Source organism: Megalops cyprinoides, chromosome 25 (assembly GCF_013368585.1).
Source record: "Megalops cyprinoides isolate fMegCyp1 chromosome 25, fMegCyp1.pri, whole genome shotgun sequence".
Taxonomy (NCBI): Eukaryota; Metazoa; Chordata; class Actinopteri; order Elopiformes; family Megalopidae; genus Megalops; species Megalops cyprinoides.
Window position 1 is genome coordinate 10,160,234 of NC_050607.1, and position 26,316 is coordinate 10,186,549.

The following is a 26,316-nucleotide window of genomic DNA, read 5'->3' on the forward strand; positions in this document are numbered from 1 at the left end:
CCCTGTTAGGGGTATGCAGAACAGGATTTGAAGTCACCGCTGCATCTGGGATTGCATGCATCTGTCTAACGGCTTTGACTTTGTCTTCTGCTGGGCTGTTAGAAACTTTCAGTACATGTCTTGCATTGTTCTGCATTGTTCTCTCCTTTTTGCTTTGTGGGAATGGATGGATGGTGTAAAAAAAATTTGCCTGCAGCAAGAGATTACTCAATCATAATCACAAGCGACTGGAGTCTTTGAGCTCCTGGTGTGAATTACAAGCCAATGACACATCACCAAGTTTTGTAAGTGTATGGAACATTGAAACTTTTTTAGATGGTGTCAGATTTGAGTTCAGATGGTTATGTATGTAGAAAGGGCGTACTCCAGACTGCTGTTGTCAGTGGGCAGATTGGGGTGTGAATATGGTACTGTTTTAGTCACTTGTTGCCTGTTTCAGTAAATGAAGAATCTGCACTTAAGCCAGAGTCTGTGGTCAGTGCTCGTGTAACAACACACAGAGGAGACTTTGGCTCATTATGAATATAATATATATTTTGCCCTGGATGAAATGTTTGGGAAGGTTTTGTGGATAAATGTGTGCGAGTGCTTAAACGTCCTTTAGCACGGCGGTGAAAAAGTATGGCTGTCGGAACTCTTTCTCCTCCTCTTCTCCTCATTGTCACCGACGCAGTGTTTCGGGGGGAGAAGGGGGAGGTGAATGATATCCTAAAAAAAAAAAAGGGAAAAAACCCCCCGAAACCTGAGGCACCTGATCCCGGGTGTCTCTGAGCAGATGGTGCAGGATGCTTATGTAAGAAGACTAATGAAGAGGAAGCCCTCTTCCTGTTGTCCTCCTCTCAGTGGGAGGCAGCCCACAGGCTGGGGCCGGGGCGCGCTGCGGCTGCATGCTGAGTCACCGGAGCCCCGGAGCGCTGGCGGTAGCGGCGGCGGCAGCTGTGCGCTGGAGGTCCGCTAAAGCCTGTTACGTGCGCTTAATTATCACGAGGCGATCAGCTAGGCGAGAGAGGGAGAGGGAGAGGGAGAGGGAGAGGGAGAGAGAGACGCCGCCGCCACCGCTGCACCAGCAAGGGCAGCGTTACGTAACTCGTCTCAAGTGGCTACTAATAGCCCGGCCTTGCTTTTCCACGTGCTCTAACCCCCCCCTAACACAAGGCCCCCCACGCACCCTCTCTCCCCCCCGCTCTCCGCCGTCAGACCGACGGGGGAGCAGTTTCCATAGTAACGTAGCCTTAGGATCAGGGGAGAGGTGCGGGTAAGGTGGGAAGGCCGCAGAGGCTGACGGCCACCTCTCGGAGCCCCAGCGCGAGTCGGAGGCACTTCAGCTGCGGCAGGCTGCAGCAGCGCCAGCACCCCCTGTGCGCGTGAGGTCACCCCTGCCGATCGAAGCGCCCGCAGCACTCACATTGCCACGCAGCGCCCGTACTTCGGGGCTCGCAGGAGTCTGCAGGGGCCCCCTTTTTTGGCAGGAATTAAACCCTTTCCCTTCTTCCATGTTAATGCCAAGCAGTGAATCAACCCCAGCAGGGTGTCCTCTGTCCCGCTAGTGTAAACTGGACGTTCATTAAATAGAGACTGAAGTTGTAGCTGATGTCCTCAGGGCATGTTTTGATTACAGTATATTATGATGACTGAAATGGCTTAGCTTTCATACAGTTAGGAAAATTCCAAGATTTATTATTTTATTTTTTTCTGTAATTCCGTGTTACTCCTGATGAGTTCTCACACAGAATGTCTAATTTAAGAATAAAGTATTATATATAAAAAAACATTAGAAATAAAACTGCTGTAATGGCAATACCCTCAGGAACTGAGGTGTCAGAAGAGGACGGATACCGATGTCTCACTGGTGAGATTCTCCGTTCTCTCTTAGTCTTGTTCAGGATCTGCAGTCTATATGGAATAAACTTGCAGTCTGTGTCTATGTGGAACGGGCTGTCACACTGGTTTTCAGTGTCTACACTGCATGAATGTCATTTCAGTCTCAACACAGGACAGACTGTCACTCTGCCCTCCACCTAACCAGTCATAAACCACAGTCAAAGCTATGGGCTTAGTGTAGTATATGATCAAAGTGTATATCCTATACATTGGTTCATTTGAGCATCAGCTGACTGCTGTTTCTGTGTGTACATTAGAAACAGGTTACCCCTCTGACCAATTTTTATGCTGACGTAAGCAAAAGTCTTCATGGACACACCATGGACTTGTTTTGCTCAGCTCCCGTGGGCAACGGTTGTTGTTTTTGTTTGAAGTTGTTTTTCAAGTCGAGGCCAGACCTCAAAATTAGCACGTCGTCTTGGCGCTGGGCATGTAGAATGGCTCGATTCATAGACTTCCACAGGCATAGGCCGCCTTCTGTTTTCTATCCTCAGTTCACCTACTTATCAGGACCGCTCTCTCTTCGTAACGACAGTGTTTGTCTTGCTTCACCTAAAAAGGCTTCACTTTGCAGGTAGCCTCCTTGGGTTTACCTGCTTCATGTGAAAACTAGAGGGATTGTCAATAGAGGCTTATGAGTAAAGCGCCTTACATGAACTACTCTCACCATGCTAGTCACCATCAGAATTTAGCATGCGTTTATGTAGAGATTGATGTATACATGCACAAGATGCAATAATATGTGAAATACCCAAAAGTGTACAGTATTGTTTTCATGTTATGCTTTGCTCTGAATTTGTTTAAGGGAATTTGTTTCATAGTCAGTGACTCGCAGTGACTTCGGATTGAAGACTTCTGAGTGGCACTCTGTTGCACACCAACCACTGGTGCTACTGAGTCAACTGTCATCTGGATATAGGCGCAGTTCACTAACAACAGTGGTCTAAAGGCAAATTCACTTGCAGCAGTGCTCTGTATATGGGCAAATCCACTAGCCATCTTTACATGTAGGCAGATGTACCAGCAATGGTCTGGATAGTGTTAAACTGTAAAAAGGATGCATGTATGTGGGCGTAAACGTACACAAACCTGGGATGTTGTTTTTTTTTTTTTATCTGGCTTTGTCTGCTGTGCTGTAAGGCTGCTGTGTAATCTCTCCACCAGGCTGCTGCGAGACAGCCTGCGATCTTTAAAAAGGGTGGAAAAGCATGTCCCTGCTGTAATCTATTATGTAAGAGACTCCCGCACCATATGCCACCTTCAGCCAGCGCCTATCAGCGGTGTGACTGAAGGATTACATAAGTAGCACCTGATTGGCCGCCACCGCCCTCCCACTGCGTGAGAGAGAGTTTACTGCCCCGGCGCTCATCAAGACTTTCGCTCCAATCACGCTTTTCGCTGCGCTCGCGTTTCGCCCAAAAAAAAAACAAAAAAACGAACACCTAATTGCTGCCGCCTCTGGACACTTAGCAAAGGCAACCTTGACAATCAGAGTCACTGCAGTCATATCGCAACTACTGTGGTAAAACACAGATCATCTGCCTGAGAGAAAAGAGGAACTTTTCCAGTTTAATCACCTGTGTTAATGGTTGTCCCTGTGTTCAAATGCTAAAATTACTTTACAGTGGGTGACATTTGTAAATTGTACACTTAATCTGTTTGGTCAGAATACAGTTTAGTGAAGAGGGAAGGCAGCAGTGGGACTTAATCACTGTTCTAGCCTGAGTGTCCATTCAGCCATTTCTGTGTTCCCATGAGCAGTGCTTTGGGAGTACCTGGCTGAGTCCAGCCCTCTGCTGCTCTCAGGAGGAGGGCTGCGTTTATACCACGGCCGTGCTTCATAATTCACTTTCTGTCTCCCAGGAGAAGAATTTGGACTGGTTCCCTCGGATGCGGGCCATGTCACTGGTGAGCAGCGAGGGCGACGGGGAGCAGAACGAGATGCGCCTGCTGCAGGAGAAGCTGGACAGCACCGTGACGCTGGTGACGCAGCTGTCTGCGCAGCTGGCCGAGCTCAAGGAGCAGGTAGGAACTCCTCCCACACTGGGGCTGCCCATCGGCTCCTCCCACACTGGGGCTGCCCATCGGCTCCTCCCACACTGGGGCTGCCCATTGGCTCCGCCCACACTGGGGCTGCCCATTGGCTCCTCCCACACTGGGGCTGCCCATTGGCTCCGCCCACACTGGGGTTGCCCTTCAGCTCTGCCCACACCAGGCCTCGTCCCACTATGCTGGAAACCAGTCGAATTCTGCAATATTTTGTATAATGTTTCTTCATTAGTATACAACATCCAGCCGCCTTGTACAGAATGTGCGCATGATATCCATCACGTTCTGTGGCATTTTTGTACACCTTAATGCAGGGGCAGCCTGTGACGCACTCGTCACACCCCTGCATCACTTTTCTAACACAGACTCTGTCCCTGATTTGAGTGCTAATCCTCAGTCTGCTGCACTGCGGTCTTCTGCTCGTCAGCACCAGGAGAACTCCCACATTAATTAACTTTACCCTCACTAAATTATTAAGGGGAAGATCCCTCAGTAGCAGGGCTTAATTAAAAACGCAGTCCTCATCACCGCGGTGCGTCTGCCACTGGCGTCCTCGGTGTGGATTCCATCCAGTCGGGTGGGAATGAGTTTGATTCAGGCCGCGGTTCCTCTTCATTAGCGGAGTGGCTGGGGCCGCTCTCAAGTGTCAGGGCAGTGTAGGAACCCCCAAAGATTCAGAAGGCTTTCAGAAGTCGCTGTGCTCATTTTAAAGGCCTTTTTTGGATATAAATGCGTGACATGGCTCAACTCTTACAACTTAATGGCGTCCTATGGCCCAAGACACAGGGCCTTGTCATTTTTGAATAAAAACTGCATTCAGGTCTCTACTTTATTCCAAGGAAATAGGGACACCGGCTTTGAATGTAACCAAGGGACATCTCTGTGCAGTCAAATCAGAATGCAGTAGGGGTGAGGCTGGGTCATATCCAATATTCTGCCATCATAAATATGCATGTTGCCTGTCTACATGAATCTGGCAACAAAATTGTCAAATCAATATTATTGTTATATCAGTCAAAGTCGCCAGGAGATTATCTGCACTTGCTCCTCTATGGAAAGTAACGACAACATAAAACATTATGCATTAAAAACCATAAAGTATCATACTGTTTAATATAACATGATAAAATGGTGTACAGTGCCTTTAAATAAAAATAGCGCTCCTATCAGTGAGCCGTTAAAGTGAGCGGTTGTCATACCTGGTAGATTAATGTTTTGCAGCTGCCCAGCAATGAACCATCGGGCATCTTTACGATGTAAGGTCTGAAAAGATCTGAGACAATGCCCAGGGCTGAGGGGCTGAAAATAGGGGCTTTAATGGTTGTATGAGTACATTGTGCGTCCTGGATGTAAAGATCAATGCGCAGGTAAAGTGACCACACTCCAAGCTGTTCCTTTCATGCTGCTTGGAGTTTATATGGCACAGAGCAGCAGAGAAGGTTCGAGCAGAAGCGCTTTAGGAGCAGAAGTCAAGGCCTGCCTCACAGAGCAACCCTTCCCCTCCCGCAGATGACGGAGCAGCGGAAGAATAAACAGAGGATGGGGTTCCTGGGACCCCCTCAGGCAAACCATCACATCTCTGCCCACTGAGGGGGGGTCACTGGAGAGGGGCTACAGGCATTTCAGTGCCTTGGGAACAGCTGGAGAGCCAGGGTCCGTGTCCACCACTGGAGACCTGGATCAGCTTCTACTGCACAGACATATACGACCTCACGGCCAGATTGAACGGCTGGGCTCCGGTAATGAAATTGGCCTGACCATTCCTCGCCGAAGAGCTGCCGGTCATGGTTGAGGCATATGGTTCACCGGTGTGTGGTGCAATGCTGCAGCCTTTGCTTTGGTTTTGTGTTTGTTTTATGTTTTGGGGTAAAGTGGAGCCAAGGTTGTGGTGGCTGATCATAGTCACAGAGGTATGTTACCTATCCCTCAGTCTCATAGTCCCAAGTAGGACCATGTCATTTTATACTATGGAAAGGTATGTTATGTCATTTTAAAAGATAAAACACTTTCCCCTAATTTTTGAATGCAGTGTTAGAGGATTTTTTTTTTCCTGAAGTTGGATATGACACAAACAATGTGAACTGGAGTATTTTCATATAAAATATATTCAAACATAAATGTGTTTGGAAATGTGGCCAAGGTCTTGTGTCATTAATGAAATATGCATGTTTTCAAGGGGAAAAAACTGGACCACTTATTATTGCACTCTTTAAACATTTAAATCTCAAACTGATTTTTTTTCTACAGTTACCCCGTTTTCATATATGGTTAATATGTTTGTATTAATGCACACATAACATAGGGGAAATCTACTGTTAGATGCACTTTTGCAAGTCTTCTTTTTAACGTGATGTAAGTAGTTTATAAAAGAACAAAAGTGTATATTTTATTTTTTATTTTTGTGAAATTAACTTGAAATATGTAATGCCATGTGTGCCGAAGTCTTTTGTGGTACAGGATGTAGTATTAATTTTGAACATGTTCTAATCTGCACATTACACAATGCACATGATCAACACTGACCATAGAGAAGCCCCTGTTTGGTCTCACTTGTATATGGTGGTGTTTGATTATACTGTCTGATTTCCAACTGCTGTATGCTCTCAGCTATCTGAAAGCAATACAACATTAACAGATTGTGATAGCTACTTTGATTGTTTTTTTTTCCACAATTAAGCTATACTAGATCTGTGCCAGTGAGGAAATGTGAGGATTTTAGTGGAATATATTTTGAGGTGTGCATTGTCTGACAGTATGTCAGCTGTTAATGGTTCCACACACATATGCATGTTGCTGCCCAGACTGGAAACTTTAGCAGATCTTTTGACAACAAGGGGCAGGAAGTCTCGTCTGCAGATGTAGCATTTGTTTGGTGCCTTCATGCTTCCAAGATGAGATGCTGTAACTTTAATCCACTTCAGTGCACAAGTCGTTTTGCCACATGGTAAAAGTGCCTTTCGGAATACAGTGTTCCTGTGTAATGGTGAGCTCTGGTTTGAGGATTTCATGTTTAAAAAACGAAAGTCACGTTCTTTGTTCTGGACAGGCAATGAAAATATTAGTCTGATTAATGTACGGAGGATATTTCTAGATTTTATCAATGATGAAACGTCAAAATAATCAAAAATAAAAGAAAAACTTACACATTGAACGACTAGGCTTTAGCGTAATCACAGAATGCTTGGAACAGATGAAACATTACCTGTTTCATCTTTACATTACCTGAGACTTTTCACAACCATGCAAATGTTTCTGTGCAATTCACCCTCCCTCATTTAGATGAACATTACCAGCTTTGTACTATAGCACTATGGGATGTTATTGATGAGCAGATGATGGCTTGTTGATAAAATATGAGCGTAAGATGTTTGCGGGCTGCTGGAAAGTCGATATCTGTGATGATAATAAAGAATGTTTTCAGGACCTGAGTGCATGCTTTGTATGTTCTTGACAGAATGGCAGATCTCTGTTGTGATTTAGAAACCTGTCCTAAAACTGCAAAAATGCACTTGGGTCCAGTTTGTACTACAGGGAGAATGGAGGCTGTGGCCTGGTGTTGGGAAGGGTGCTGGTGGGACTGTCTCTGTGAAGGCAGATAAAATTAGCCAGCCCCAGCTGTCCCAGGAGTGGGGAAAGTCCTGCATGTTTGGAAGTGTCAGAGGGGTGGGGGCGGAGGGGGAATATTTACACACACACCCTGCAATATGCACCACCCTCCTCAGCCACACAGATATAAACCCATCTGCAGTATTCAGGTTTTTCATATTCATTTCTTTGAATATATTTATTTTGGTTACAACCTGTGCACTGTATGGTGAAAAAACAAACATGAGGATTTGCTTGAGTTTAGCTGTAGTTTGCCAGTGCTGGATGGAGTGCTCTGAACAGCAGAGACTATACATCCAAGGTTTAATACAATTGTGTCACAATGATCCTGGCTTCCTGCAACACTTCCTGTTCCTGGGATTGCTTTGTAATCTGGGACTCCACACAGACACCCATGTGGGTGTTCTTGAACAAATGTTCATCAGTTCTACAAGAAAACAAGCAACAAGAGTCTTCACAGTTGCGTATTTCACGTTGAGGGTGGGTGTGATTTTCTATCTCTTCCAGAACGTTCCAGCCAGATACACAAGTCCCTAATCCCAAGGCACTTTACAGTATCTAGTTTTTGATGAGCTTGCTGTGGTCCTGTTACATTCATCCAAGTCATCTGAAATGTAGCATGCAGTACCATGCCAGTATTGTAGCCATTCAGAGATCATGATGGACCTAACAGAAACACATGGTGATGGATATTTCCTTCAATTAAAGAGTTAGTATTACATCCAAAATCATGTTAAGCAGATGCACATTTTTAGGGGAATGTGTTTGTCTCAAATGTGTCCAAAAAGTGTTTGCAAACCCTATTCGCTGAACCCGACAATGATCTTGGCTATATAAACAGCTCTAAATATATCCGTCTCTTGAAATGTGATGCGCGTGACTCCTTTGGTCATGCTTGGTGGATGGTTACACTTTGCACGTGATTAAGTAGGGGGTGGAAGGTTTTGATGTCTACTGTGGCAACCTGGACCAAAGCTCCCGAGGCCACATGGGTTCGGAGCTCAGTGCTGGCCTCTCAGGTGCGTTCTCGCTCACAGTTCAGATGGGACACCATCAAAACGGAACACTGCCTTGTAAGTAAGGAAATAACCAATTCAGTCTTTTATTAAAAGTACAGAGGAGCGAAAAGTCCGCAGTTACAAGGAAAACACAACAGGACAAGGACAACATTTATCTTCAATACACACATTAAGGTATGAATAATAAAAAAAAAAAAAAAGGTCTGCAATTGAGCACCAGTCATAAGGCTTGCACATTAATGCGAGAAAGAAACATTGCTTTGAACAAGTCCCAAGTCCCCTCATTTGATTCTATCAAAATTCCTACCTGCCTATATTGCATAAAGAATACATTCTGCTCTGCTCTGTACCATTCTGTCTCATACTCAAAGTGGTCACCATTCTGTGTTTTGCATCACTGTACATTCTGTGTAGTTTTCCATTGAAAGAAAGAACGGGGCTTAGGTTTCTAAATAGCTTGAGTGGAAGTATTTTTTGACCGTGTCAAATAACTTTCAAACAATTTTTGGTCAAGCACTTAGTTCTGATTATTGGCAGTTTCTTTACAATACAGGAACTGAAGACTACCCACAAACTTCTCATTTCATTTGAGGAAAGCTGAGCTTAAATTCACTTAATCACACGTCTTCCTCTTTGAATGTCCAGATTTTTTACTTTTTGTATGCATTTTTCCCTCTGAAATAAATCGAACAGCCATTTTAAAAAAACACCTCTTCTGAAATTAGAGCCCATATATTTAAAAAATTTTTTATGAATTGTTCAGTGGTGAACTTTTGTCCTTCCATTTGAATATTTCACTTTTACGTAGACACAGATCTGTCAGTTTAAGCACTGAGACCGAGTCCTTTCAAAACAGGGCCTGTGCAGTTTAGATTAAAGTGCCGGCATCAGTAACATGGCAGTTTAAGCTGAGACAACGTTCTGTTGCCCGTCGGAGTACCCCTTTTCCTCCCTCACCAGTGGACTGCATCCACACATGGTGGATACGCCGCTTCAGCTTTACTGGCTACAGCACAGGAAAACAAGACTGCCGCTGGGCCCTGCTGCCCACAGTCCTTCTGTATGCGCTAAGACAGCAGCCTTGCGCTGATCCTCCGGATTTTATAGTGTCTGGATGGGCAGATTGGGAGGCGCGCAGCCAGCGAAAGACGCTCATCCTGATAATGTAGAGATCTGTGAATTAGCACATTTGCTTATGCGTTAGCACGTGCCCCGTGCGTGCTGGTTGTTCCGTTTCAGGCAGGCCCTGAAGCGCTGTGTGGCAGTCTCGTGCTCTGGCCGTACTTAGTGTGCAAGACACGGGGCTAATGCACCGGTGCCTGCGAGACCAGCATACCGCAAAGGAAAAGGGGTGTGAAAATTTGCCCCAGCTCAGTTCTCCAGAGCTTGTGTCCCACTAGATCGTTCAAGCTCAGGGCTGCATTTTTTTTTTTTTAGCTGCCACGCTGTGAGAATGGGACACAGCCTAGAAATCGATTGAGTTAAATGTCTAAAAGGTTCCTTTTCCATGTAGAAATAGTGTTACTTAAACATACAGTTACTTAACGGTAGGTGTGCATTGTTTATTGTAACTGAAATTGACACATGCTAATATAGTTTGTTGGCGGAGCCCACTCTGTAATTGCGCAAAATCAAATAATAAATCAGATGAAAAAAAGGCATTATTTACCAGCCACCTCTTCTTTTACACCTGTTTGGCTGCAATAATATTGTTTAATATTGTTATACAAATGATAACCATATCATTCTTGCCCAACTAAGAGGTTAATACCGAGCTTAAACAATGAATGTATATCAGTAACAAATTTATGGATGCACAGGTCATAACTTTCGCTTGTCACACCTACATGCACAGTAAAAATTTGTTTAAACTGAAACTGGCAACACCTTTTGCAACTGAAGATTCAGTGTATCTGTGAATTGTTTCCTCTCTTTAAAAAGCACACACAACACAGATAAAATAGACATTTTCATCCTTTCTCTTGCAATGTGCCATCCAATGAAGAGAACAAAAATTCCACTTTGAAACATGAATTTGCTCATTCCCTTAAGCAGATCCATTTAAAAAGAAAACAAGTATTACAAAGTCTGTCGTAAAGTTTAGCACTAAACATGTAATGTACTGTAGTTCTAAGGCAGTGACCCTGGGTTTTGACTCTTACACACCAGGCTGACCAGATGACAGTACAGATGCATAGAATATCCTTGCCTCATTTAAGGTTAGGTCTATATGAACAATCATGTCCGATGTATATTCATGATAAAAACAATCCTTTCCCTGTGACCCCCCCCCTCCTCCAGTCTAGATTTGGATATGGAATTAAGAATGCCTGTTTTACATTTGTCTTTGGAAAAAAAAATCTTTGCTGTAGCATTAGCTATTGGGAGTGAAGCAAAAGCAATCGCTTAGCAAAAGCTATATAAAAAGATCCCCTGTAGAAAAATCCCAAAAAGAAAGCATTTGAAGAGGTCTGCTCATTAGGGGAGAATGGGGGGCGATCTCTGTGAACAGCACCTGCAGTCTCCTTGTACAGTGGCTACAAGGGGTGGAGGAGGGAGTTAGGGAGGGGATGTCACGCCTACACTTTCTGCCACTGCTGGGCGGAGGGGGAGCCCCTCTGCTGGTCCACGAGGAACACCTGGTACCTGTGCTTCCACATGATGAAGGCGCCCACCAAGCAGACCAGCGCCTGGGCCAGGTTGAGCGCCATCTGCAGGAGGAAGTAGAGCTTGAGCGTGCTGGTGATGGAGGAGCAGTCGCTGACGCCGGCGTACAGGAAGGTGCGGGCGATGGGGTCCTCAGGGTCCAGCGTGCACAGGCAGTCTGCGCCCGTCTCCTGGCAGGTGAAGCCGTTGATCTGTGTGTAGTGGTGGCCGGCGAAGGCCAGAGCCAGCACCGACAGGACCAGGCCCAGCGAGCAGAGCAGGAAGTATAGGAGCTGAAAGGAGGGACCACGGATGCAGGATCTCAGTCCCGGCGTCACGCACCCCTCTCCAGAGTCTAACACTGCAGTGCTGTACATTTTAAAGGCTTCTAAGGAGCCCCTTCTCTTCAACAGCAGGGCTCATTTGGAGCTTATGTTTCCACCCAAGCTAATATAGAGCATGACATTGTGGCGCATGCTGTCGTGCAGGCATCTCAATAATCGTAATCTGTTATTGCAGAAGTGACATGATTTGTTTTGATGAAGCCATTGCTTGCAGTTACACAATAGCTGTGATTAAACAACCGACAAGGGGAACTTAATGTGCAATATTTATTACACAGACAGAAGTTGAATTGTCAGGGTAGTACCCCTGTGAAAGGTTTCCTGGCTCTTGCCTATATAAGCCAAAACCAAGAATTACTCTGGCTCAAAGAACAGGGTCACCATGCTCTAGTTATGGACAGAAGTCTTAATTGGTAAACAAGTAATAACTCAGTTCATATGACTCTGTTTTTTTTCTAGTGTCGTTACCAAAAGGTTAATGAAGAGTGCACTTTCTTCCTCACCTTAGCAATAAACTGCATGGACGTCTTTTCATCTGGCAGGTATGTGATGCAGTACAGTACAAAACCCAACACGGACACCAAGCAGACCTGCAAGTAAAACGGCCACATTAAAACAGATTTAGGCCGTGCACCTTCATACAATGTACACATGCTCGACTTTTGTAGAAAAAGTATTTACTTACTTTTTAAAAAAAAAAGTAAATAGCCATCAGAGCATACATGCATCAGGGATATTTTGGAAAAGCACAAACATCTTGTCTAATTAAGCGCAGTATTTCATGCTTTGATCCAGGGCTCTTTAAGTGGCAAGTGTTTGCTAACTAAGCCTGTCCCCATGGTTTCAGTAATATGACTATACTTCCTAATTAGACTTTTCTTAATTCACAGTTAAGTTTCATTTGCTGTTTATTACGAGCTTCACGAGGGTCATGATGTATGCTGGGCAGATAATGACTCAGCATCTGATAATGTAATTACTGCCATAATAAACTGAATAGTTCTCTCTCTCTCTCTCTCTCTCTCTCCCTCCATGAGAAAGCTCTCAGGGCTGCATCAGTCTTGTGACCAGCATGCAGCTTCTAATTTGATTGTTTTTCTCGAGCTGTTTACAGCCGGGTGGGACACCCCCCTGACCGCAGCGCGGCCCGTTGTGGTGTGTCTTGTGAGAGCCGACCCCAGGCGAGCGTGTGGGATCGTCCAGGGGCGCTTCCTGCCCCACGCAGAGCCTGCAGCGAGGTCATGTGAGCGGGGAGGACGCTGGTAACGGGGATGAAATAATCGCTGTGCGTGATTATCGTCATACTGTATGTACAGACAGCTGTTCGTACTGTAGCAGAAGGTCCGCCCGTAGGGGTGAGTCATGCTGGAATGCATGTGGCAGCAGTGTGGTGTAATGTTTGAGGAGCGGGGATTGGAACCAAAATGTTTGATGTTTAGTTACCAGGTGGTGCACTGTAACTTTACCCTTGAGCAAGCAACTTAACCTAAATAACTTTAGTTAAAATCCAGCTGTATAAATGATGTGTAAGCTGTGCAAGATGCCTTAGAGGAGAGTGCCTAATATGAGTGAAATTTTGATTTGAGGAAAAAAATGTTTGCATTTTGACCACTTTTTTAAAAATCTTGCCAGCAACAAATATTTTCTCAAAGCTAATGAGATCAGTAAGGCTGCCTCAGGGGGAAGAAAAAAGTTTCTGTGGTGATGCTGTTCTCTCGGATATCTCTCTGACCTGTTACAGGAAATGATGTATCCCCAGAGAGGAAGTTGAAATTGTTCTGCAGGCTCTATGGGGGAAATTTCACCTCCAAGTTTGAAGGGTCTGCTGCCAACCATGCACCTATTTTACCCATGATTCCATCTGCTGATCTGTCTGTCCCACAGGGACACTGAGAATTATCATGGTGATGCATTGCTCTGATTTCAGGGTTTGTACATCTCAAAGCATTTGTACTGTCATTTTGCTCGACCCGTACCAGACAGAAGGTCATCTTGTTAGAGATCACTGTTTCAGGATGGCTGTGTTTTACAGATGCCATCTGGGTCAAGTCTCATTAACAGCACACAGAATAGAGCAGGGAGAAACATGGTTTAACTAATGGTGTTATGACCTTAATCAGCCAACAATCAGAAGAAAGATGCCATGGGACTCGTACATATAAAGATGGAGATTATTGCTGATGTAGTTACGTACCAGCTGTCAGTCTCTGTCTTATGTTGCGGTGGATATTACATTCATTCCATTGCATCCTTTGAATATGACTAGTACAGAGTACAGAGTTGATCAACATGCAGAATGAACAGGCAGAGCTTAGATGACCTGCTTCAACAGCAACAGATGCTGAAAAGGATGCCATTTTCCAGCATTTTTTTGCATTAACTCTGTAACTGTTTATGTCTTACCCTGACAAACCATTCCCCAAGACCTCCATGCAGGCAGGCTTTGTGTAAAACACTAAACATATAAACCGTGATCTTCAAAATCTGAATGTAATGTTACAGTCTATAATGCATACATAATTCTCTAAATAGAGTTGGGTGTGCTATTTTCTATGTGTGAGCTTGGCAGCTAAAGATAGGAGACGTGACAGGTGATATTGTATTCATAGAAAATGATGCTTGGCCTCACAAGGAGAACGTATCAGTAAATATTTATATCGGTATGCTTTTTTCATCATTGCCTCCTAATTGAAAGCAAACTGGATGAAATGCCTCACTGTGTGGCTGCTGATCCTGCAGCGAGAGAGCTAAGAGACTGAGGGATCAGATTCGCTGTGAACTGAAGTCACATTTAATCTAGATGTAAATACGTGGAAGGAAAGTTATCAGTGACAAAGATATCAACATTGGAATTTCCAGGTGGCAATACAGTTATCCTAGCTTTCTTACACCAGGTCCTCTGTCCATCTGACTTGAAGCATCCATTGCCTAAACTACTCCAGGAACACCAGATATCTGATGGAGGGGTGGGTCTGGACACTGGAAACATTGTGCACTTGAGGGGTTATTTCCTTTAATCACATAGGTTAGTTCTGTTAACACTGTTCTGTAATTTTATTGTCAAAATGCAACTGTTTTTTTTTTTTTTTGGAAAGCAAATGTTCCAAGACTCCAAAAGCTGGGAACAGGAGATAAACGAGTCAATTGAGAAAGACAAGTGAACCAACTGATATTCAGTCATTTCATTACTCATCAGAGTCACTGAGAACGTGGACTATCTCTCTGTAGGCAGCCTTCTGAAGGTTTACATTGTGATTATCATTATCCTGACAGTCTGGGTGTGTCATGACAGTCAAGACACAACCTGGGTGCACTTCTTTAATTAGGTTCTTAAGGTCCATGTAGCTGAATTAATGGCATATATGACCAATGAGGTTACAGAGAGCAGGGCTATGAGTATTAGTCAAAGCAGAGGCATCCATTGCATCCGGCAAAAATAGGACATGCCCATCTTTCAGCAGCAAGACAAACAGACATGCAAGGACTGGATGGATGTACACCTCTGTTTTTGAGTCTATATTTATTAATGAACTTGTAATATCACCCTGTCAGCACTCTGACTCAGTGTAATTTGGCTCTTTCAGTCCTGAACGTAGCTAAGGATCTGGAGGCCTTCATCTGGCCTTGAGGTAAAAATACATCGAATACATTGAGCGCTTGGAAACTACAACACTTTATATAAATGAAGGCAGTTCACAATAAAAATATAGAGCATCTGTTTTTTTCAAGGTTTGGATGCTGCCTATAAATGCATATGTGGGATGTAATATCTGCAATATTCCTTCTGTCATGCAGGACAAATAGTGGATATTATGTGGGGTGTGATACTGACAGGGTTTAATATCTGATAGCACCATCAGGCAGGAGAACTGCATTTTAGCCATGCTTATTCTTGTACTTCACAGTTAAATAAAACAAATTCAGTTCCATTTGTTACATGTTTTATTGCCATCTTGTAGTACTCTTACAGACTTCCATGGCAGGTATTTTCTCTAAAACTAATACTTTCAGTAATCCTATTGTGCCATCACACTAACATACTGCATTGTAGCGTACATGAAGAGCATGTCAACCACTACGCAGTATTTCTCAAAATTACATTAAACTTTGTCAATGAAGCAAGCGAAAGTATCAAATAAATGGCAGAGTCATAGTCAATGCTTCTGCGTATTCATAGCAAAAGTAGTCCGAAACAGACAGTTGCTCCTCAAAAATGAGCCACGCACTTTTTGACTATACTGTTTCAAAGGTAGAAAACAAAGAACAAAGCAGTAACGGAATACTTTCCCATTTTGTACATTTACATTTTTTTTTTTTTTTTTTTTTTTAAATACAGCCAACAAATGGCTATACAAGCACATTGGCATTTAACTTCTCACAAGGAGCTGAATGTAGGAAGCTGAACCTCGGAGGTAAATGTAAACTACTACTAAGTTTGTCTCTGCCCTGTTCTTCCAAACAGTCTCCAGACTCGACTCCAGGCCTGCTGATGGAATCACAGCCACAGATGCAGCCAGCGGAACGGCAGTAGCCGCCGGTAACCTAGCAACAGCACACCGCTACCTAGCAGGAATTTAGACGGCTGATCCTACCTGAGACATCTTGACAAGCCTCAAATCAAGAGTGAACTTGGTAAAGTGTAAAAGGTATGTGCTGTTGACTGCTTTGAGCTTTGCGGACATGCCGACATTTTTAACCAGTGTTAGTTGAACTGAAGACACCCCATGGTATATTGTTGCGCAACACATACCTACCAACTTTGATTTGCTGTTCATAATGTTTCTGCAGCTAAGTATGGTATTGTTTGCTAAATCAAATATTTTAAAAGTGTACACCTAAAGGGCAAAAAAGCTATCCCAGCAGTTTTAAGAGTGCACTTAACATTGAAACCAATGGTGAGTGGCAAGTGGGTTTCCGTAAAAGAAAAAAGTGATATTAAGTGGGTTGTGATATTAAACAAGGTGATATTACTCAGGTTATTCTGTACATATTCCTGCAAACAATGCAGTCCCTGGAGAGAGGAAAGTTCTTGCATGCATGCATGCGGTTAGATCAGTCAGACCTCCATGCATAACGCTGTTAATGGGGGAGGCGCAAGGGACAGCGAGGACAGCATGGAAGTGTCAGAGAGAGAGGACAGTTAAGAGAGGGACACTGAGAGAGGACAGAGTTTGAGACACAAAGAAGAGGATAGCATTCGAGAAAACACAGAAGAGAGGGCAGTCAGGACGCCTGTGCTTACGATGATCCCGGCCCAGTGTGGGGTTTCCCTGGCCAGCAGGGAGGGGCTGATGGTGGCCATGATGATGGCCACGGCCGTGATGGCGACCCCCAGCAGCAGCTGCAGCAGGGCCACGAGCAGGGGGAAGCGGCAGCCGCAGCAGGTATAGCTGTCCTCCTTTTCCTCGCGGCCTCCCTTGCGTTCTTGGGCGGGCGACGCGGCCTTCTCCGCCGCTGCAGGCCCTGTCTGGCTCTTGGTGGCGTGAGGGCCTGGGCTGGCCTGGTGTTTCTCCTCTTTACCCATTCTGCTGCCGTCTGCCTGGATCTGTGTCGTCGTTTCCTCTGCTTTTCTCGACACTGCGTCTGCCCGACTGCCCTGCCCTCCCCCCCCCCTCCCCCCCCAGATGGCTTTCTCCAGCACAGCCCAGGAACTGCTGCTATTTGGAATCAGAGAAGGCTCTGAACTAATATGGAAAACATTTGGAGTGGATTCCTGGAGCTGCCCAAGAGCCACATATAGAGCGGAGTACAGAGGAGAGAAAAGAAGGGGGGGCGGGGGGGGTTGTGGAAGGCAGGGAGGACACAAAGGGGGATTCCAACACACAACCAGAGAGTGATAATAAGAAGTGGCCACAACGCGCTGCTGAGCAGACAGGAGAAAGAGCGGCACGGGCGAGCAGAGCGGGCATGGGTGCATCAAACCCTCATGCCAGCAAGTAAGCTGCCGCATCGGGTCTGGCAAGGTCACTGCGCAGAGCTAGGCTTGCTGGCACGCCCTGGGAGGTCACATGATGCAGTCATGTGTCATGTGAGGGCTTAGGCCTTACGCTCACATGATCAAAATATACAGGAATCTTCAACATTTCACAGCACTGAAGGAATGGATTTTCCCTCAGAATTTGTCTGATGGTTTAGCACCTCTATTTTCATAATTTTAAACTTGAGCATGACTTACTCTCAACACATGCATAAACTCATGGTTTCTTTGTAAGTTATATATTTCATTTATATTGAAATAATAATTTATAAAAAAAAATAAATTTAAATTAAAAAAAAAAAAATTTAATGAATAAGTTATTCAACTTAAATTCGTAGGTGTGTCAATATTAATCCATTTTGGGGAAAATGCTGGTGTCTGTGTCATATTTAAGACCATAGCATCCACACTGCATCTGTTGGAAACTGTTTTAATTCACAATGTTCTGATTTACAGCAGGGTTTCCAGGAGTGTCCTCATGTTAAAGCAGGCAATGCATGTATTGCTCCTGTGTGCTAATATTTGCCAGTCCTATGGACGAATACATGTCAAAAAAGATATGCATGCCAAAATGGCTGTTTGAGAAACAGGTTGTTAAAGGTATAGAGAGTAATCCTGAGTATTTCTTTTGCAGTAGAAAAAGGAAAGTTATAGAGGAGGTTAGGTATGTCAAAAAATGAATTTATTGCATTGTAATAAAGAAATTCCAAATAGACATGACAATTTGTTTCATGTTTAATGACAATTAACACTTTTACTAGAAAAGATGTAAATGCTTACAGTTGTCTGATAGCCAGGAAGTATTGCGTTAAGTATAATAGTATTGAATAAGCATAGGAGCCATATAATAAGTCATTGCAGAACTTGTAGTTATGTTACAGTAATTGCTACACTTAGATTTTGATAGCTATGTCAGTTACTTGACTGTGAGAGCATGCGTAATGTACCTAGCCATGTTACACAGACATGCCAGTGAGCAGCTCTTATTTAGCAGAACAGAGCATAAAGAAATGTAAAGGGGCTTTGGCATGACTTTGACCATATTTGTGCTTGTAGTTTGTATTTTGACACTATATTTTGTAACCATACAATCTGGAGAATTTTTGGATTTTTGGTGTTTCAATGTCATCATGTGTGCATTTGGATTTACCATGAAATTGCAGATGAATTGATCCAATATATAATAGCTTGCTGAAAAAATCCAGATAGTTGGTCAACTTCCCATTCTGCCCTGTTTTTGTTTTTTATAAGTTGTATAAATAATAAGTCGTACTGATGCATGCATTCCCGTGATATAATTATTCCCATGTTCCAAACGTTTTCATTCTACACTAATGCAAAGTTGATATGGCAAGCAGATATGCGTCAATTTTCCCAGAACAAAATTACTAAATTTGATTTTATTTAGAGACAGTAAATAGGAAACAGTTTGGTAGACTGTTACTTTGCTATGCCTAGCCATTGTAGGCACCAGTGCCTGTGCGTTTCACGAAGCCCGGCAGACCACCAATTTGTTCTCCACGGTCCGTTCCAGTCATTGCGCCCAGTAGGCTCTGAAAAGCCTGAGAGATAACTGGTCTCTCAGGATCAACACGTTCAGCAAGGTGCTAGTGAGGAGAACAGCAACTGATGCTCGGTCTGTTGCGTTGAAGGAGGCAGGACAAATATTAAGGGCTGTTTTACATTAATAATAATTAATATTAAGGTTTATGGGTCCTTTCCGAAAGAGCAAAAAAAGAGGGAAATGCTTGGTTGCAGGTCATTGTTGTGCATTTTTCAAATGCCTCTAGATGTTTCCCCTTTTAGACACTAAACCTCATCTCTGTAACACCTAGGAGATCTTCATGGGATAGGAGACCCCTGAGTATAAAGTTTCTGAACGGGGAATGCAATGTGCAGGTAAGCTCTTTAATAGTTACGGGTGTCTACTTGTTGAACACTCCAGAGAAGTTTTCATCAAAGTTTGCACCCAAGTGGTCAGGTCTAGCTGAAGTGATGAAATAATTAAACCCTGTCAGTTACAGACCTGGATGGTAGGAGCAGTCTGAAAAGAGAGACATTATAAATGTGTTTAATTGGAAACCATATTACAGAGTTTGTTCCCAGCTACCACCAAAATCAATTTGGGTGTTCAGAGACCTTTTAGGCATTAATACACTTCTGTTTCATTGGAATGGCTTCAAAGTTCTTTTTTAACCCATGCACAGGCTGCTGGAATTGACACTGACCCCCGGATGACAACCATCACAGGCATCATCGGAGGTGGGGCACCACCAAGCACCAGAATCCCTGTTTGAAATCAAAGTCCTGCCCAAAAGACGAGGGTTATCAAGGAACGCAGATTTCCCCAGAGGTTCTGGAATGGTTTGTTCATTGTGGTCATTCTACTGCTGGTGTTGCAGGCAGCCTCGGAGTTCACCCACGTACCGCCAGACAGCGTTTGAGTGAGCACAGGTATTACACAATGGCTGTCTTGATCCCGCCCACTAGCTTTGATTGACAGAGTGCCACTCTGCACTGCTGTCACGCTGAAAATGCAACTGAAATAAGTGGTGCAACATCGGATAGAAACACTGAGGGTCTAAGTGTGAGTGCTATTATGACAAAAAGACCTTACAATTTCTTTCACCAGTTATTTTTATTTCAATGTTTATCTATACCATTGTTCATCTGTCTCTTTTAATATTTACCTACATTTATTTTTATATATTTATTTTTATGTCATAGACATAGTTCGTTCATGCATTGTTGTCAGCATTTATATAAACATACATAATGTGTGTGTCTGTATATGTATGTATTTGTATATACACAGACGTTCTTGACAGAGCATATCATCAACAGCCAGCATGGTTTCTTTTGCCTTTCAAGCTGTAAGGCGAAAAGTTAAACTAAAATCTCCCCGAAAAACACGATTGGCTGTTGAAAACCCTGTGGCGCCCAATAGTAATCAGCCCTTCCGACTTGTCATGTTCGGCACATGTTTGAGCACGAAGTGTTTCTCGCTGCTATGGAAACTGATAATGCTCCGGGGAGGCTGATTTCGAGAGTGACAGATTGGCCAGGAAGGGGTTAAGGAGGAGTAGCTTGCCTTCACGTTGGGTAAGGACTATCTGCACATCACAAAGGAGCCGTCTACGCGTATCCCGAGCACATTTATTTCCATGTGGTCTTCGCAGAGGGAGCTGTGTACCGCAGCTGTACTTCGAAACTTTTTAATACCTGTAAATCAGAGTTTTGAATTTATACCGTCAACAAATGCAACATTTGGGATTGCATGAAACAGGAAAACAACAAAAAAAAACAGCATAGGATTTACCGTAATTAGCCCGTAATTACCGGTCTGCAAGTTGGTGCATTTTACACGTGAGTTGGGAGCTGTTCCGTTTGGAGACGCGCGTGCGCTGTGGTTACACACAAACTGCTTGCAAAGTGACCGCAGAGAAAACTGGCTATCATTCTAAAGTGCAACACCAGTGGATGTACACGACCGGTTCAAGATCCCCCTAACGCTGCTGGTCTTGGAATAAAGGCACTTGTAAGCAAAAAAAAAAAGTTATGGATGAAAGAATATCACGTCTGCAAGACAGACAACTATTGGATCATGCTGATTTTCTTGGGTAATTATTATTATCATTATTAAATATTGTTATTGTTGTTATTATTATTGTTGTTATTATTATTATTATTATTACAATAAAGACATATGTAATTATTTGGCTGAGTTCTACAAAATCTGACAAGTGAACACTGTGGTTTGTAACAGGGTAGAATACTCATCGCTCTACATGTGCAAATCTAAAAGAGGAATGAAGAGAGAGGAGAGCAAGGTACTGTCAGAGCAAGTTCTGTCTTATGTGGATGTTTTCTCTCTGTAAATGGTGTTGATATTGCATTAACAGTGCTCGTACAATTCTCATCTGGTTTGACATTTTATGAACTGTAGTCATTAATATCATGTAGTCATCTGTTGTACGTGCCGCTTGTTCTTATCAACAGGAAGCGTACAAGTTACCTCACAGATTGATAGAGAAGAAGAGGCGAGACAGAATTAATGAATGTATCGGACAGCTGAAAGATTTGCTCCCCGAACATCTTAAACTGACGGTAAGTTCAAAGTCGTGTTCTTTAACGTCTGTGCAATGTCCGTTTTGTAATGTAGGGAGCTAGCTGTCGCAATGTATGCCTTCACACGTGTGACATTGTGCGTGCGTAATTCTCGGGATGTCCGTCTTTTAAAAGTACACTAAAGTCCTGTCTGTGTCAAACTCTCCCCTTTCTCTTTTTATTCAGACGCTCGGGCATTTGGAAAAGGCTGTTGTTCTCGAGTTAACTTTGAAGCATTTAAACACACTAACCGCTGTCACTGAACAACAGCACCAGAAGATCATTGCATTGCAGAGCGGTAAGTTGCATAACACCGAATCTAGATCAAGCTTGCCAACTGAAAGTTGACCAAAACCCGAAAGCAAAAAAAAAAAAAAAAAAAAAGAGTGTTGTTATTGCGTAAAGGACATGCATGCATTTGAGTTTAAACAAGGAGGAATCGCTTACTAATTGTTTTCGTAGTTGTCAGACTGTCAGAAGGTAAGGACTTCCGTGCATTAACTGTTTCAATACATCTGTCATAGGAGATCGATCGACGAAAACCTCCATTCAGACTGACTTAGATGCTTTCCATTCGGGCTTTCAAACGTGCGCAAAAGAAGTCATCCAGTACCTGAGTAGGTTCGAGAATTGGACTGCGAGGGAGCAGAGATGCACGCAACTCATCAACCATTTGCACAAAGTTTCGGCACAATTTCTTCCCAGCGCGCAGCTTCTGTCGCACCAGCTATCAGACAGCAAAGGCGCCGCCGCCGTCCAAGAGCACGACGGCCAGAAAGCGGAAACCCAGGCGAACTGCGTGCCAGTCATCCAGCGGACTCACAACGGGGAGCTTAACGAGAACGACACGGACACGGACAGCGGATACGGCGGAGAAGCTGAGAAATACGAAGGGAAATTAGACAAAGAATGTAATGGCGGAAAGTCGCAGGGACTCAAGCCAGTCAAAATAAAGCAGGAATTCGGGGATGACCATCGTGCGAAGAAAACCAAATTAGACTCGTCAGGTGTTGCGATGGGGAACCCAGATCCGAGCAGCAGACCTGACGTGGCTTTTTTAAATTCGTTGATGGGACTCGGGGGTGTACCGCTCGGACAGCAAACGCCTTTTTGCATGCCTTTCTACTTCATCAACCCCTCAGCCGCAGCGTCTTACATGCCTCTGTTTGACAAGTCCAATTTAGAGAAATATTTCTACCCAGGTACTGCAGCGGTAGCCAATCCATTCCCGTTGCTCTACCCTGGATTCCCCGCACAGGCTGCAGCGGCCGCCGCTGCCGCAGCCGCTTTCCCCGGGTTGACATCAGCACTCTCGCTGGAGAAAAGGTGCGGGTCCGCTCCCGTCTCTCAGAATAGCGACTCTCCATCTCCTGCCTTTGACCAGCCTCCTGGCTTTGACACGTCGAACGATCTGGAAGAGTCCTCACCTGCGGCGAACCAGCAGAGTTTAGATGATGAAAACTCGGACAACGAGTCCCCGAAGACTGAAAATGAAGGGACATAAATAGCAAGCTGACGTAAACCTGTTTTTCCTTCTGCTTGTCAAAATGCGACATTTTTGTTTGTCTTCGTGTATTTAAACGTTGCTGTTAATATTGCTTTATTTTTTGATTCGTTTAACTTTTCTGTTTAAATCAAATATTCTTCTTCGCGTTTAAATAGGATATTAAGTGTGTTCATTTAACGTATATCATGTAGTTTGTTTACATTTCATAGATACATAGTTTTCTATAAGCCTATTGTGTTGGTTAGCTTGATAGGTAAACCTTTAGAGCATAAATAATGTTATAATGTTGCAAGAATGCTTTTGACCTGCGGATGTAGAGCCTACTCATCAACATTTTGTTTCTGACTCGTCCCTTGTGGACCGGAACTTCTGCACAATAAGGGAGGTCACGTGGATGGCACAGAGGAAAAAAATACATAAGATATCTAAGCACCTTATAGGAATTTTGATATTGAATGTAATTATTTTTTAGAAAAAGGAAGTATGTATTGAAAATGATCAAATTCCAGGTGTATCCTCTCTGTAAGGTAAAGTGCACTTGTTCACGCCTTTTGAAGATTAGCTGTCCATTTTTAGACCCCTTCCCCCATTCCCTCTCCTGTTCTGATAGTTCACACACTGTATCTAAATCAATATATTTTCCTAAATAGATCCAAACAATAAACATGCAGGAGTTTTAAAGAGGACTATATGTGTTTGTGTAAGAATATATTGAAAAGTCGAAAGCCTTTGAATTTATTTCATGCTGCCATACTCAAACACATTGCTTATAGCGTTCTGACACAGAGGGTACGATGAAAGAACTAGTTTCTGCCACAAGATACAAACCTATACAGCCACCTCTTTCAGGAGAGGTGTTACCTAGTTGGACAAATTTGACTCAGGAATCTGGCTCCTGAAAAAAAAAACCTCTGCTGTACGTAACCCATGGTCTCCACTGTATGTTAACAATGTGTAACAGCTCTCCAGACTAGGGTGATAAATCCATCTAGCTTTCCTGTCTTCTTACATTCCTTGAAGTTCTGGGTATGAATGTTTGCATCCGCCCTGGTAATTGAGTTCATGGCCGTGAATAGATTCTACCATCCAGAACTGTTACTAACTAAAAAAAAAAAAGAAGTTTTCAGTGTATACTTGACAAAGCGTGTCACCTCTTAAGTGGCATACTTTAAATTTCTGAGGTTGTAATAGACGTAGTTCCCATTTTGAAACAATGGGGGGAAAATTGATATGTTATACTTCAGCACTGTTCTATGCCTGTTTTGGACTGTAATCCCAACCCTTTTTATGGTAAAGAAAGTAGTTTTCCTCAGTGAGGTATTTTATAGACTGTTGTTGAGGTCTTGTACACAGTGTTTGGCTGGTTTCAGAAGAATGTATGAGAGGAGACAATCTCATCAAGACTAAATACAATCTGTAAATAATCATGTAGGAGATATACCGGTTCATTTTTATATACAGTGCTGCTCTTCGCTGTGTTGCCTCAAAAGCACTGCATTTTCAATTGTGATATTACCTAAACAGTGGCCCATTTGTGTAAATATTTTTTTGTGAATATACAATATACAATATGGAACTATGTCCGAAGTTAATGTCGAAGAAGAAATGTATGGGTTTTTCAAGGATTTCTGAGAGCAACTGTTGCACTTTTTGTTAGTGCTTAAAGCATAAGCTGTCCTGAATTGTTTTAAGAAAAAGTTATAAAATAAATATCAGCAAGAAAACTATTTTGAGGCCTCCTTATTAATAAACTCCAATAAAGATCAGTTTTCAGTTTGATTTTGCATTATGTATTGCCTGAATTTCTAATAGCAAATGCATCCTGAAACTGGGTGCTTGAATGAATGAAATTCCTTCTTTGGGGAAATTATTGTTGACCGAACTTTCCATGGCATGATGCTCGGTGTACGTGAAAGGATGAAAGTCAACAACACAGAGCCCTTTCTTTTTGAACAGAACAACTACAGAAGTAGTTTCCATAGGACCTGAAAGCACTGAGCAAGTATTGCACAGCTGAACCCAGGTGATCTGAGCTTTACCCATCACAGTTTCAGAAGCTGTTCTGCACATCCACATACATAACGCCACCTGGAATTACACCAGACCAGTGTGGTGGTTGAAGACCATTGAAGAATCCTACCATGGCAGGTAAAATAGATAAAATGAAATGGCCCAGTGTTCCAACACCACCATTTAAAGTTTCATCCTCTTACATCATTGTTGATTATTATTACTGTGTTTAAAATCACTGCAGTGTCTCGTGGGAATAGTGAATGGCACCTTGTTGTCAGGCACAGCTCCTCCGCTGTGACTAAAGTTGCACAATTTTGAGATCTCACCAGATCACCGGTTATATGCAGAACTCAGTAATTGATGAAATCAAGCAATCATTTGTTTGGGTTGAAAACAAACATTATTCAATGAGTCAGTGAGTTAGTGAGAGTCACCAGAGTTTCTTTGGATGTATTTCCAGCCGCTGCAAATGGATGGCAATTTTGAACATACAGAATAGCAATCACTAGTGTACAGCACCTCTGCTGGTGGTTAGTGTGAGAGTAAATAAAATAAAATAAAAATAAAACCCTATTTGTATGCGCATAGAAACTTTCAAAAGGCAAGTCACACAGAGCTGTAAATTCAGTTTATAAAGTCGTACAAAGTCACGCTAATGGAAATGACGCTATTGGCTTGACTCATGCTTTTCTTCCTTCCCACACACCCATGCAAGGCCATGAGCATGCAACACTAGATAGGAAACAGCCAACCATGGGTCACACACACATTACAGTGGAAGAGGTGGGGAGCTGGCACTTAGTCATCTGACTTATCATAACAACAGAACGTGCTGTGTGTCCTGTTGTAATCCACATCATGTGACAGGAGAGGCGTGAGATATCTCCAACCTTGTTGGCGAGCAGCTGGTCCAAAACTGCAAAGGGACTGTTTAGAATGGTCATGGGTTTAATACCTTCTGTTCCTTTCACTGCTGCTTGTGGGACTAAGAATGAAGAATAACCGTATTCTCTCAGCGCAAGCTCAGTTTTCAAATTGCCAAACAAAACTGTCATCTAGGACGACGACAACAACAAAAATGCGGATCTTTTTGTAAAACTTTTTAAAGCTGTCGTTTTAATTGAGGAGAACATCATTGACAAATACACATACGTTGTCATTGGTAGC

The 26,316-nt window shown here is 43.3% G+C and overlaps 3 protein-coding genes across 4 annotated transcripts in view; 2 read left to right on the forward strand and 1 right to left on the reverse strand.

Moving 5' to 3' along the window:
* Positions 1–6,174, forward strand: part of itpr2 (inositol 1,4,5-trisphosphate receptor, type 2) — an 88,833-nt gene extending 82,659 nt beyond the window's left edge. For both annotated transcript variants that reach the window (XM_036519818.1, XM_036519819.1), the window contains 2 exons: positions 3,745–3,906; positions 5,440–6,174. In XM_036519818.1, coding sequence (XP_036375711.1) covers positions 3,745–3,906; positions 5,440–5,520 — 243 coding nt within the window. In that variant the 3' untranslated portion in view covers positions 5,521–6,174. The remainder of the gene's footprint in view (positions 1–3,744; positions 3,907–5,439) is intronic.
* A 3,113-nt stretch (positions 6,175–9,287) lies between these two features.
* Positions 9,288–17,136, reverse strand: sspn (sarcospan (Kras oncogene-associated gene)). The gene is made up of 3 exons (XM_036520282.1): positions 16,788–17,136; positions 12,049–12,135; positions 9,288–11,494 (listed from the first exon to the last, which is right to left on the reverse strand). The coding sequence occupies exons 1-3, from the start codon at positions 17,067–17,069 to the stop codon at positions 11,135–11,137; spliced, it is 729 nt and encodes a 242-aa protein (XP_036376175.1). The 5' UTR covers positions 17,070–17,136; the 3' UTR covers positions 9,288–11,134.
* A 4,111-nt stretch (positions 17,137–21,247) lies between these two features.
* Positions 21,248–23,133, forward strand: bhlhe41 (basic helix-loop-helix family, member e41). Its single transcript, XM_036520280.1, has 4 exons — positions 21,248–21,352; positions 21,522–21,629; positions 21,816–21,927; positions 22,154–23,133. Exons 1-4 carry the CDS (start codon positions 21,311–21,313, stop codon positions 23,131–23,133), a joined length of 1,242 nt encoding a protein of 413 aa, XP_036376173.1. The 5' UTR covers positions 21,248–21,310.
* Positions 23,134–26,316: the final 3,183 nt, after the last annotated feature.

Coding starts and splice junctions, on each gene's coding strand:
- bhlhe41 (XM_036520280.1), top strand. CDS start 21,311: ATGTGCAAATCTAAAAGAGGAATGAAGAGAGAGGAGAGCAAG. Junction 21,630..21,815: donor CCGAACATCTTAAACTGACG/GTAAGTTCAAAG, acceptor CTTTTTATTCAG/ACGCTCGGGCATTTGGAAAA. Junction 21,928..22,153: donor GATCATTGCATTGCAGAGCG/GTAAGTTGCATA, acceptor CATCTGTCATAG/GAGATCGATCGACGAAAACC.
- sspn (XM_036520282.1), bottom strand. CDS start 17,069: ATGGGTAAAGAGGAGAAACACCAGGCCAGCCCAGGCCCTCACGCCACC. Junction 12,136..16,787: donor CACACTGGGCCGGGATCATC/GTAAGCACAGGC, acceptor TTTTACTTGCAG/GTCTGCTTGGTGTCCGTGTT. Junction 11,495..12,048: donor CCATGCAGTTTATTGCTAAG/GTGAGGAAGAAA, acceptor CCCTCCTTTCAG/CTCCTATACTTCCTGCTCTG.